The 14,393-nt window shown below is 41.0% G+C and overlaps 1 protein-coding gene across 1 annotated transcript; it reads right to left on the minus strand.

The window, feature by feature from the left end:
• Window positions 1-681: 681 nt before the first annotated feature.
• Window positions 682-2,353, minus strand: Fam181b (family with sequence similarity 181 member B). Its single transcript, XM_078046772.1, has one exon. The coding sequence runs from the start codon at window positions 2,120-2,122 to the stop codon at window positions 833-835; it is 1,290 nt and encodes a 429-aa protein (XP_077902898.1). The 5' UTR covers window positions 2,123-2,353; the 3' UTR covers window positions 682-832.
• Window positions 2,354-14,393: the final 12,040 nt, after the last annotated feature.

Below are 14,393 nucleotides of genomic sequence, written 5' to 3' on the forward strand. Positions count from 1 at the left end.
TGGACAGAGGTTTGCCAAATTTGTCTCCTACCACAGATATTGGTGAGAAAAGCAAACAGAAAAAGAAATATGAGAGAGCATGGAGTGCAATGAAAGGCCAGGAAAAAAAGGAGCAAAGTAAAGAAAAGCACAGATAAGAGCAGAAAGATGAAAGAAGAAAGGAAGCAGGGGGAAATTTTGAGAGGAAGAGCAACAGACAAGAGACAAGAGAACCACACCCAAGGACAGCGGTGGACCACCGCTGGTCCTCGGTAACACTCCCACATAGCAGGTCTGAGAGGCCACAGAGACCTCTGAGATTACCCTCTATGAAAACACTCAAATCATAACAACATCGCTCTCCCCCATTCTTTTCAGTACACTTTTGACTTCATGATGCACTCAATGGAAGGGACCAGACAATGTTTAAAAGGAGAAATTACACTAAATACACTGACTTTTGATGAAAAATTGGAGAAGGGGCAAGAGGTGGCCTCTATAGCCACCTCTTGTTCCTTCTGCCTACCCCACCCATCCATTATTTCCCAAGCCATGTCTTGGTTTGCTTGGCTTTTTTGTTTGGTCCAGTAAGAACCTACAGGCAGCTTAAAGATACACACACACACACACACACACACACACACACACACACACACACACACACTCGGCTGTGATTAAAACAATCCCCAACTCCTCTTCATCTCTTTTTTTCTTAAGTTTCCTTTATTAATTGAATTTTTTAAAATCCCGTTTCATCTCCACGTGCGTTTTCCCATCGTTCTCCAGGCTAAGGAGGGACCCTGAGGAGGGCGCTCCCCACAGCAGTCTCTAATGGGACAGAAAGGTACTTCAGTCAGTCCCGGTGCGCCCCCTCCTCCCCCGGGGCCCCTTCCCAAACACCATCCGGTCTCCAAAGGCTGGAGTAAGCTGCGCGGCTGTAGCCCGCGCTATAATCATAGGACACCTGATGCGGCGGCGGCGGCGGCGGCGGCAGGGTGCAGTCCGGGAAGAAGGGGGCGAAAGAGGCCAAATGGCCGGTCCCGTCCTCGCCGCCGGGAGAGTCCGAGGGAGCAGGGTACAGGGGGCGCAAGGACTCGTTCAAGGTCAAACCGCCGCGGGCTGCAGCCATGGGCGACTTCTTGGTCGGGGCACAGCTCGGGGCGCTCCAGGGCTCAGGGTATAGTAGGTTTCCCACCATCGCTGGCGGGGGCTCAAAAAGGCCAGGCTCCAGCTCCAAGGGTCCGCGCAGGGCAGCGGCTCCGGTGGGGAACACGTCGAGAGGCTCTGCGGCAAGCAAGACGCCCGCCTCGGTGCCGGCGCCGTAGTCTGACCCCAGCAACTCGAAGAACTCCACGGCCTCCGCCCCTTTCTCCAGGTCGCCCAAGCTCACGCCAGGCCCCGACGGGCCACACCCGCCGCCGCCACCGCCCGCCCGGGAGGGCTCAGTGAAGAAGGACGGGGGCAGATTTCGGGCCCGCAGTGGGACCTTCCTTGCGCCCGGGACCGCTGAGCCCCCGGCGGGGCCAGACGCTTCCCCTCCCGCGCCCCCGGAGCTCGATCCTCCAAGGCCGGTCACTGGCACTGCCACCGCACCCCCCACTGGCTCGGCGCCCCCGGAGACGTGGCGCAGCGAGTCAAACAGCGCTGCCAGACTTCGGCTTTGTAGGCTGGCGGCTGCCGCGGCCTGCGACGCCTCCCGCCGGGGGGCGGCCTTGCCATGCACCGGCGCCGCGGCCGTCGAAGCGCTGGGGGCGGCTAGCGGCCGCTTGGCGGGCGTGTCGGCCGCGCTGGGGGAGGGTGGGCCCGGGGGCGCGGCGCCCATGAGGCCATTGCAGCGCTTGATCTGCTTCTGCAGGTACTTGCGGTGGTTCACCTTCCGCTTCGACTTGCCGGGCTTATCCAGCGCTAGCTTGATGTTGCTGGACGCCGAGTCGATAAAGCTGAGTAGATCTCGAGTGGCCTCGCGTACGTCCCCTCCTTCTGCTCCCGACAGCAGCGCTCCCGCCGGCGCCCCAGCCTCCTCGTCCTCGAAACAGCAGCCCTTGTCTAGGGCTCCGAAGGTGCTCCCCAGTCCGTCCGGGGAGCCTCCGAAGCCGAAGGGCACGAAGGGGTGCGTGCTAAGGAGCGCCGCCTGCACCGCCATCGCCGCGGCCCCCGGACCGTCCGGAAAGTGGATGGTGCGCCCCAGTCCGACTCTTGCTCGCTACCAAGGCCCGGTTCCGGCCCCCGCGCTGGGCGCGCGGCGCTGCCTCCTTGCTCTGGGACCGGCTCGCTGCTCAGCCTCCCGGGGGAGCTCATTAGATCTTGTAAGCGAGAGGCGGAGGGAGGGAGCGCACGGCGACCGCCCCGGTGGCGAAGGGGAGGGGCTTACTTAGCCTGGCTTGGTGGGACGCGGGGCGGTGGGGGGGGGTCGTCCCTTTTCCAGTCTTCTGGGCTTTCTCAGTCCTTAACCCCTTACTTTCCCTTTGCCTCAGGACGTTTCTTTAGGCAATTTCCAACCGCCAGGGGCAAGGAGAAGATGGCCTGTCCTCAAACTTCAGCGGGAGACTGGCCGGAGGTAGGGAAGGCAGTGGTCCAAAGACAGGGTTTCTGCCCCAAGTCTTGTAATAATGATAGCTACCGGCTACTGGGTGCATGCCTGTGCCAGATGTTGTCAATGCATTATCTCATTTAATCCCTAAACCACAGCCTTGTGAATTACACATTACTATCACCATTCAACAAAGGAGGAAACTGGGCCTCAAAGAAGTTGGCCCAAGCCCCATCTATTCCAGTTTAATTATAAAGCCATTCCAGAACAAAACTAGTATTGTTCCTTAGCTTTGTTTTATCTCATCAGAGAAGGAAACTAGTTTCTTTGAGCTCTAACTAGAGCTAGAGTCCAGGACTCTAACCAGAGCATCCCCAGGACTCTCAAGTGCAATGCTATTTCTTCTACCCCTTGATTGTTAGAAGTAACGATTAGCTTCCAGTAAATTGCAACCAGCCCTTGACCCATGGTTTATTAGCACAAAGACAACAAAAGAGAAATGAGAAAGGAATCACTCTCACTAAACCACCTCTTGCTTCACACCTGCTAGGGCAAAAGATGAACTGGTTGTTCTTCTGAAACTCTTGTTGCATTTTGAGGATCACCTTGGCATTTGACCCACTTTCAACTGGACATTCCTCAGGGAATAGAGAAAATGAGAAATATGGTAGAACCTGGAAGGCGATTTAGAAAAAAAACCTGGTTTCTGGGTTTAGCTACTCAATACCCCTGTGACTTAAGTTGAGATCCTTGCCTTGTTGAGCACATGCCTTTGGGCAAAGGAGCCAGTCATGTTTTGCACAGCTTACTCATGTTAAGTCCAAAGCTAGTTTCATTCATGTTAAATCCAAAACTCGGTAAGTTTATCCACCTCACATGGCACTTGTGAGGCAGTACTGGGGATTGAACCCAGTGCCTCATGCTCGCTAGGCAAGCACTCTACCACTACTGAGCTACAGCCTCAGCCCACTTGTGGTATTTAAATGAGAATTTCTGTAAGGAGCTTTATCTGTTGACTGTCCCATAACTTGAATGAGCAGTCACTCTTACCTCTCTGAAACATACACAAGAAAAAAACATGACTATATTCCCTTACACATTTCTTTGTCCTAAGGTGTTTGTGAAGATTAAATGAAATTACATAAATGAAGATACTGTGCATGCTAAAGTGTTCTCAAATCAAGTTGTTATAGTATAGGTGCAGAGTCTGCATGTGAGATGTGAGACATACAGACCACTTGAGAGCTAAGCATCAAAGTTGATTTGAAGATGACATCAGGTTCCAATTCTGGTCCTGCCTGTTGCTAGGGGTCCTTGGAAAGTCAGCTAATCTTCCTAAGGCTCAGATTCCTCATCATAACCTCAGTTATAACTGTTCTCAGGGGGTTTGTGAGCATTACGTGATACCATAAACAAATAATACCTCCAAGTCTTACTTTTCTCATCCATTCATGAAATCATCTCAGTTCCTCCAAGTTGTTGTGAGACAGTGTGTATGAGGCACTTGATACAAAATAGAGCTCAACAAATACCCATGTTCCCGATTCCTTAGGCCCCACCCATTCTTAATCATGGCACTATAAAATCAGTATCAGTTGTCCTTTGTCCCCAACAAAGGGAGTGCCTATCTTCAAATGCAAGAGAGTAGCTACCCCTCTAGGTTTTAGGAACTTAGAAATAAGGCAGTGTAACATAGTGGAGGAAATGCTAAAACTGTAGCCAGGAGCTGATGTCTAATCCTGCCTTTATTATGTGGCTGACAATAGAAAACTCACTCTCTGGTTTTCAATGTTCCCATCTGTAAAATGAGAATAGTAATATGAGCCTCTTTGATAGACAATCAGTAAGATAATAGAAATGAAAGTCTTTTGTCAACCATAAAGTTCTATACACAAAAATAAGATGTTTATGGTTTAGGCTGAATCACAAAATTGATTATTACACATAACTATCCATCCAGTCACTCATTTCACACAAAGATATTTACATACAATGTGTTTGGCACTGTGCTAGTACTGAGGATGTAGAGATAAGAAACTATGATTCCCACCCATTCCGGTAGAAAGATAGCCATGTAAACAAGCCATTGTAATATATAATATGATTCATGCCTCAATGGAAGCATCATGGTTTCAATATGAGATATCTCCTAAAGGCTCATATGAGAATCTTAACCTAATAAATGCATCAGTCCTCTGGTAAGGATTAACTAGATGCTAACTAGTCAGTGTGTGACTGGAGGAGGTGGTTCCCGGGTAGGGTGTATCTTTGAGTATATATTTTCTCTCTAGATAGTGGAGCTTTCTCTCCTTCTACTTCCTGGCACTATGTTCCCAGCTGCTTTCCTCTGCCCCACTGTTCCTTTGTGATGTCCTGCCTCACCTGAAGCCCTGAGAAATGGAGCCAACAGTCTATGGGCTGAGACCTCTGAAACTGTAAGCCCCCAAAGAAACTATTCCTCCTCTAATTTTCTTGTCAGGTATTTTGTTCACAGCAGAAAAAAAAAACTGACTAAAACAGGAAATAAATTAAAGTTACCATAGTTGATCCAGTAAAAGGGCCCTCAAGCCTGCCCAAAAGACTCAGCATATTTACATAGACAACATTTGACCTTAAATGATGGAAGACAACAAGACTTAAATGATGCACTTGAGTGTGTCAACCAATAAACAATACCTCTGTCAGAGAGAACAACCTGGGGAGAGGCATGGCTATATGAAAGCAATAGTATTTATGGAAATAATGTTACTAATAAGGCAACAAAAAACATTTGAAAAAAAATAAGTTCCATACCAGAAACCAAAATAAGTTCTCATAAAGCTTCTACTATCCACCTAAATTGTCCATAAATACTCTGCCTCGTGGACTCAGTTGCTTTTGCTGCTTGATCTCCTTTCCTTTGGAAAAGAGCTGGGATGAAACTGGTTTCAGTAATGTCAGTGGTCAGCTCCTGCCTGGCCCTCTGGCCCCTCCTCCTACCCCCTGAGTGAGCATGTTCACTTGAGAGGCTTTGACGTCAATACATTTCACTTCCTATAGAGCAGAGAGACCCCGCTCCAGTCTGCATAGGAGGCTCTGCAGAACTCCAGAGTAGAGCTCTTTCCTCCCAGTGATGCCTAATGCTGAGCAAGTGGGATTAGTCTCCTTGGGAACCAAGCCCCCCAGGGGCTCAAGGGCTGAACTGCCCCAAACCGTTTGGGAGAATTGAGATTTCATATTGTTCTTTTACACTTGGATTTCAGGACATTACTTAGACAAAAGCCCACCTGAGAGCTGCCTCCTTTTTTGTGGGTAAATATAGCAGCAGGATCAAAAGCTGACTTACTTATTTTGTTTTCCTCTTTGTAACTTTAATCATAGTCCCTGCAGGACAATCTTAGTCCTCAGAGATGTCAGGAATGCACATTCATAATGAAAGAAATAATTATGCATGTTTTTTTCTTTCTCTCTTCACAAACCAATTTCCTTTCGCTCACTAGTTTTGAAATCTCAAATAAAGCAAATGAATTCTTCACATGATTTATAAAGTATCATTATTAGCATAAAACAATGTTACCTTACAAATTGTATGCCCCCCCAAAAAAATATTTTTCCCTCTCATCTTTTCCCCCTGCAAACTATATTCTCATAATGCTAGATCTGAATTTCCATCTAAAAGTACTGGATGTTATTCTGGCTGTGTATAGCTGACTAGGTAACCTTCTGGTCCATGTGACATTAATGATGGCTGGTCTGGAAGATCCAAGATGGATTCACAGGGCTGAATCTGTGCCTACATATGCTGGCCTTTCCAGCATGCTGGTCAAAAAGTACTCAGACTTCCTACATGGACCCTCAGGAATCCAGAGACTGCTGTAAGAGGCTTATGCACATTTGCTAGGCTTAATACCTAGCCCCCAAATCCCTAGAACATCCTAGTCACTACATTCTAATATTGGCCAAGCAAGTCATGAAGGCCAGCTCAGATTTAAGGGAGAGATATTAGAATCCACCCCTCAGTGAAAGAAATAATGTAGAATTTATTTGCTATGTCTCTTAAATCTTTTATAATCCCTACCTATTTTATTTTCTTTGCAATTCATGTGTTGGAGAAACTCGGTCATTGCCTTGTTAACTTTCCCATATTCTGTACTATGGTTGATTGCTTCGTCTTCATGTCATTTAACATGTTTCTCTAATCCTGTGTTTCCTGTAGAAAGGAAGTAAACACAGAGACTTTATCAGATTTGTCTTCTTTTTATACTCTCTCTCCATCTCTCATATGTTGCTTAAAGTCTGTGTGTAGCATAAATGCACGCATATGCTACGCATGTATAATAGTTTTAGAATAAGAATTCCAATATTCTTAACGATATAATGCAATTTTTTCTCTTTCTTTTTTTTTTTTTTATTTTTGCCATTCTTCTGTTCTCAAAACATTTCCTCATACCCTCCTAGGCTTTAAATCTTTTTATTTCAGTTATGTCATCAATTCACTGCATAAGTTCATTTGTCTTATGTTTGCTTTTTATAAAAATTGCTTTGTAAATCTTTGATTTTTAAAATTAATTTTTGAAAATTTAAATGGTTTTAAAGTCAAAACTATACCACAAAGCATATTTAAAGGGGGCTAACTTCCATGGTGGTCCCTTCACTGTGTTTACTCTTTCTTATTATTTTGTTTTATTTAGGGTCAGGTTTATAATCTGCTATAAAAATCATATTTTGTTATGCCAACCTTTTTCTACCTTGCTTTTTTAAAACTTAATAACAATATATTTTAATTCTTCTTTTTTTAATTTTTCACATTGAGTGGTATTCCACTGAGTGGATCTACCACTTTTTCCACCAGTCACATTATGATTAGCTTACCTAGAGTTTTCCAAGACCTTTCGTGTTACAAATTATACTGCAACAAATAGCTTCTATGTAAAACCAAGATTTAACCAACTCTAGTCTGGTGTTCCTTTCATGTTATCAGCATAGTTATGAAAATAAGGCATATATTCATTTTATTTTTTTTCTTTCACTTATTATGTGGTTTGATTTGAGGGGAATATAGAGTCCAAAATGCAGGGACCTGTCTTTACAAAAATTATGATCTAGTAGATAATGCAGACACATATTCAACAAAATGCAAAGCCTTGTAAAATAAGATGTGGATGAATCACTGAGGGTTCAGTAAAAGGCAAAATCCATTCTGATCAAGGAAATTTGGAAGGAGGCATAGATAATGTGACATTGAGTAGAACTTTAAAGGAAGAATTCCCCAAATACATATAAAGACAAGATAAGCAAGAGAGGTCTTGTGAAGACTTAGCTATAATATTTGTCCTTAGCTATAGAATGTTCTAATGTTTTATAATGTAATATATTCATGTATTACTATTTACATATATTACACGGTTAGTTGAAATATTAATTTTTCAAATGAATAGAGGTGGCATTCCTGCATGTGTTTAGGAGAGTAGTAAGAGACAATGGTAACTGGTCTGGGATTATTAAATGTCAAGCCAAGAGATAATGTATAATAAACACTTAGCTCTGTAGTATGCCTCTGCCCTTCTGTATCTCTTGAGATATTTTGATGTTATGGTTTGGATATGAGGTATCCCCCCAAAAAACTCCTGTTAATACAGGAATATTCCAAAGTGAAGTGATTAGATTGTGAGAGTTATAATCTCATCAGTCCATCTTCATTTGAATGGACTAACTGGGTGGTGACTGCAAGCAGTGGGGTAAGGCTGGAAGAGGTGAGTCACTGGGGGTGTGCCCTGGAAGGGTTCACCTTCTCTGGGGCCCATCCCCCTTCTCTCTCTTCTTCCTTGCTGCCATGGATAGAGCAGTGCTCTTCTACCAGACCCTTCTGCCATAACGTTCTGCTTCACATTGGGCCCAGAGCAGTGGATTAGGTGATCATGGACTATATCTCCGGAGATATGAGCCAAAACAAACTTATTCTCCTCCAAATTGTTGTCAGGTATTTTCATCACAGCAATAAAAAGCTAACTAACCCACTTGGGCTTGATTTATGCTAAAGGAAAATAGGACTTGGAGATAAAAGATATGGATTTAATTTTTGGATCTACTTTTTAAAATGTATTTTGCTTTTTTTTTTTTCTATTCGCTTTATTTCAGGATGAATTTTAGGTCATTATAAGAGTGCATAAAACAAAATAAGGTACTATAAATAAAAGCAGAATTACAACTCAGTGTTCAAATACTGGTTCCTAACACCATTCTCCATCAAAAAGACTGGAACTCCTTGAAGGACTGGCTGCTCAGGGCTGGAGTAAGATACATATTTGCAGTGCAGGAAAGTAAGGAAGTACGAAAACCACAGAACAATGGAGGATGACAAAATGATAGGAGTCGATTTGAAAGAGCTACTGATGACCAAAGCTGGAACAATTTGAGCAACAAAATAAATTAATGGATTACCAAACTATAAGACAAAAATAAACATCCATTATGCTAATATGAACAAATAATTGAATAAATAAATGAGGGAGAAGAAACAAATTTCTTATGCAAAAGAATTCTAAATAGTTTATGTAGATATTCTGCTCTCATAGAAATGAAGAATAACTCCCTACTCCTTAAGTGTGGACTCTGTATAGTGATTTCTATGAGTACCATAGAAGTCTGTAAAAGGGGGGAAAAGAGTAATTTTATAATAGAGAAATCTGACAACATCTCAGCTAGGTAATCAAGGCCAATGTCAACAGTGATGTCATGTTGATAGTCTGTACCCTTGATAGGACATGATGAGCAAGGAACTTTATTTTATGGTCTTCCTCAAAACCTATTGCCCTGTCTAGTCATAAGAAAAATATCAAACAAATCCTGAATGAGGGACATTATACAGAATACCTTACTGGCTTCAATACTGCTGAGGCTGTCGAAGATGAAGTCTGAAAAACTGTCACTACCAGGAGGAGTCCAAGAAAACATGATGAGTAAATGTAAAATAGTATCCTGGAAGGGAAATGTATATTAGGTGAAACTAGGGAAATCTGAATAAAGTTGGACTTCAGCTAATAATAGTGTATCAATATAGGTTCACTAGTTGTGGCATATGTATCATATTAATACATGATATTAAAAATACTGAAACTGAGTGCAGGGCATATGGGAACACTGTACTGCCTATGCAATATTTTTTAAATATGAAACTATCCTAAAATTAAAAGTTTAGTTAAGAAGGAAAAAATGTAGAATTTCATGAAGAAATTTAAAATGTTAAAGTATAGCATAAAATTTATAATCTAGAATGAGATTAAATATAACAAACATATGATATATCCTTGTGACATAATCACAAATTGAGCTCATATTTTCCCAACAGTCAATGGGCATGTGAAATCTGGCCAGTTACCATAATAAACACTATTCAAGAGGTAAAAGGAGACCAATCACCTAGGATAAAAACAAGGATCTTGCATAATGGAGCCAGGTTTCTCTAAAGCATGAAAAGAAAATGTAAAATAGTGTGAACACCCATCATAAATAATGGCTATGGTACATTGTTGTAATAATGACCCCAATGAATCAGTCACTGCCCACTGTCTCCAAGCCACTTTCAATATGCCATTGCCACTCCTTCCAAACCTATTTCTCCATACCTTTGAACCTGTGCTGGAAACAGTGCAAAGGTTTCAACCCTTTGCAAATCTGCAACAAAAGAGAATTGACAGTTTCGCTTTTCACAGTCTTTCAACACTGGAAGTAGTCTAGCCTTCTAGGGACTGTGAGTCTGTATGGGAAGTGGAAATGAGGTGCCTCTACTGAAAGCTGCTAGAGAGGCTGTGTTGAACCCTCCAAATCCCATCAAATCATCACATGGGTAGAAGACCAACAGAAGAACTGCTCAGACTGGTGACTCACAGAATCATATGAAATAATAAATTTTGATTTTAGCCCAGTAACTCTTGTTATTTTTTTTATAGAAAAAGTTTTACAGGGCTATTCTTTTAATCATAGCCTTTGCTGTAGAAGAATAGCCCTATACTCCAAAAAAATACATCAAAAGTAACTGAACAGAGATCCTCCATTCTGAACACCTTGGAAATACCTCTTGAGCCTGATACTTCCTGCCCTTCCCACTTCCTCTGTCTGTAAAATTAACATCTGATAGGATGTTGAGTTAGAAATTTTTTATCTAATTTCTGGGTCTATAATTTGGCTGGTGATTGCCAAGATTTGTTTAGACCAATAATAATTTATTCCCTGAAGCTGGGTAGGTATCAATACTTACTGAGATGAAAGGATCTCTTCCCAACACTTACATAGATCAGCATTCTGTTCACTGTTTGCAGAAAGAAACAGGAAGACTGACTATGAAGTGTACTATATAATGGGCAAGATGCCTTGTTTGATCTAAATATTCAAAACTCTAACAGAACCACCAAACATTTGCTGTAATTCTCAACTACATGTAAGAGCAGAGAGTAGGAACTTCCAATTTAGTATAGATAAGGTTACGTTACTTAGCTTTGAATCACTATAACAAAATCCCTAAGAAAGACAACTTGAGGAAGTTTATTTTGGCTCCTAGTTTCAGAGGTTTAAGTCCTTGGTCACTTGGTCCCATCACTATGGGCCTTTGACAAGGTAGAACATCTTGGTGGGCAGCATGTCCAAAGCAGAACTGCTCACCTATGTTGGCTGGGAAGGAGAGAGAGAGAGAGAGAGAGAGAGAGAGAGAGAGAGAGAGAGAGAGAGATCATTTGCTTTTATAACAGAGTTGCTTCCTCAATACATATTAAACTATGAAACCACAAATGGATTAATCCACTCATGAGGTTAGAACCATGTGCTCCAATTGTCTCCTAAAGGTCCATCTATAAACACTGCAGCATCGAAGATCAAGCCTTTAACACATGTGCTTTTGGGGAGATACAAAACAAAACATAACAAAGGAGAGTTCCGAGTAAGAAAAAAGTTTTCTCTTGTTATGGAATCTGAAGTAAGTTGAAGCAATCGGTTACTTATCTGTAAATAGTCACCTTAGTAGAAGATTGCAAATGATTTCATCCCCCTGATATTATATATTCTTATTGCTTTTTAAAACTGTATGCTATTGCTATACAGTATTCTGTGATTAAGGTTTTTTAAATTTTTTATTTCATTTTCTAAAATTTGGGGCCTTTATTAATGGGTATGAGGTTTCTTTTTAGGGTGATGAAAATATTCTGGAATTAGTGTGGATAATTGCACAATTTTTTGACTGTAGTTTGAAAAAAAAGAAAGCATTGAATAAGCATACCCTTCAAAAGACTGGTTTTTAGCAAAGAAAACAACAGAATAAACAGAAAACCTGCAGATTGGGAAAAATCATCAGGGAACTGTAAATTCAGATCACCTGTTTGAATGGCTATTATCAAAAAGAGAAGAGATAAATGTTGGCAAGGATATAATGAAAAGGGAACACTTGCAGACCGTTGGTGAAATTTAGTACAGCCATTATGAAAAAATAGTATGGGGTCTCCTCAAAAATTAAAATGTAACTACCATAGGATCCAGCAATCCCACTGCTGGGTATATATCCACAGGAAATGAAATCTCTGTGTCAAAGAGACATCTGCATGCATATTCATTGCAGCATTTTTCACAATAACCAATGAAATCAACCTAAGCACCCATGGACAGATGAGTGGATAAAGAATACAATAGAATACCATTAAGGCTTTTAAAAGAACATCCTGTCACTTATAACAACACGGATGAACCTGGAGGACCTTATGCTTAGTGAAATAAGCCAAGCCTATTAATTAATAGCCATACCTTATGATTTCATCTGTATGTAGAAAATATTTTAAAAAATCAAACTCATAAAAATGGAGAGTAGAATGGTGGTTACGAGGGGATCCGGGATTAACATATTGAGGGGTAGGAGATGCTAATCAAAGGGTACAAAGTGTCAGGCAGGAAGAATAAATTTTTGAAATGTATTTCACAGCATGATAACTATAGTCAATAATAATGCAATGTATATTTCAAAGTAACTAAGAAGAAATTTTAAATATTCTCATCATGCAAAAAAATAAGTATGAAAGTGCTATGCTAATTAGCTTAATTAGTCATTCAACAATGTCTATATATCAAAACATCACATAAATACCTCATGATTATACACAACTATTATTTGTCAATGAAATTTTGAATTAATTTTAAAAATAAAATAATTGAAATCATAGAAATGTTTTATAAAGAGTGAAATTTGTTGTACGTGAACTACATATTTCCCCCAAAAAAATGGTGGCCAGCATATGTTCTGAGTTCCCAATAAGAGGTTCCCAGTTTCTCAAAAATTTGATTAGAGATGGACACTAGATCTCTGAGAAGATGGATTCAGAAGTGAAGATGTAACTCTTAAATACTCTCACTTTCTTCCAGGAAGTGTGACTAAATGTGAAAAGACCCTGATTCATGTGGATTGTCAAAGTTATCTTGGAAATGCTAACCACTCAGAATTTTAGTCCTCCAATAATAACACTTATCAATTTTCCATGCTAAAATTCTCCATCCACAGAGTGCAGCTCCTTTCTGATACAGAGATAGCCATGGGCACTTAGGCATTATCCCATTCTCAAAACCACAATGTCTGGTCTATAACTGAGGGAAGTGTTAAGTTGTTGCTGACAGGTGAAGGAAGACTTCATACAGGTATGAAGCCTGGGAAATGCCTTTCATGGGAGGAAGAAGCAAAGAAAGATCTTCTTTACCAGATCAGAAGAGCAAAACAGTGAAATGTTCATCTGGAATGCGGTTTGCATGGGTAAGAGTAGCAGAAGAGGAGGCCATGATCAGATGAGGAAGTTTGAATGCTATACTAACAATTCTTGGTTAAACAATGGGGGTAATGATAAAGGATTTTAAACACAGAGAATGGTCATTTTCCTGTCTTAGAAAGATTATTATGCATGGTAGTTATCTACAATGGAACATTATTCATCAATAAAAAGGTACAAACTACTATTGCAACAACATGGATAAATCTCAAAACTATGAACTGAACTAAATGAGTTGGACTTAAAAGAATGCATATTGTACAATTTCATTTATATGAACTTCTGGAACAGGAAAATTAATTTTTGGCACTGAAAGTCAGAATAGTAGTTGCCTATGGGATGGGATTAACTGAAAGGGAGTACAAAGAAATTTTATATGGTGATGGAAAAGTTATATATCTTTACTGGAGTATTGGGTATATATATTAGTCCATTTTTGTTACTATTACAAAATACTTGGGGCAAGCTACTTTGTATAGAAAAGAGGTTTATTCTGGTGCCCAGTTCTGAAGGTCCAAAGTAAAGGGACGAGTTCTGGTGATGGCCTTTCTGCTGGCAGAATTCCAAAATAATGCAAAATATCACATGACAAGAGAAAAGAGATAGGTAGATAGATGATAGACAAGATATATATCTCATCTGTATATTATAGATATATATCTGTCTTCTGTTCTCCCTAAAAAGAGAACAGAATATATATTTATATAATATATATCTATATACATCTATATATATAGATAGATAGATATCTTCTGTTCTTATAAATCCACTAGAATTCAATCATAAATCCCCACCCCAATGACCTTATATAATCCTAATCACCTTTCAAAGGCCCCACCTCTAAACCCCATAGTCAGCTTATTTTCATTCTCCTAATACCTCATAATGGGGATTAAATTCCAACACATGAAGCCACAAGGGATCGTCTGACCATAGCCAAGCCATTTTAGGGTATGTCTGTCAAAACTCATTACTGTTCACTTAAGATCTGTCAAGTTTTTAAATTACATCATTTTTATAAAATAAATCTCACTTGGGATCAGTATGAAGGTTGAATTGAAGGTGAGTAAGGCTGAAGAAGATCCACCTGCCTTTCAGTTTTCTTCCTGTCC

This window comes from Ictidomys tridecemlineatus, chromosome 4 (assembly GCF_052094955.1).
Source record: "Ictidomys tridecemlineatus isolate mIctTri1 chromosome 4, mIctTri1.hap1, whole genome shotgun sequence".
In the NCBI taxonomy this organism is placed as follows: Eukaryota; Metazoa; Chordata; class Mammalia; order Rodentia; family Sciuridae; genus Ictidomys; species Ictidomys tridecemlineatus.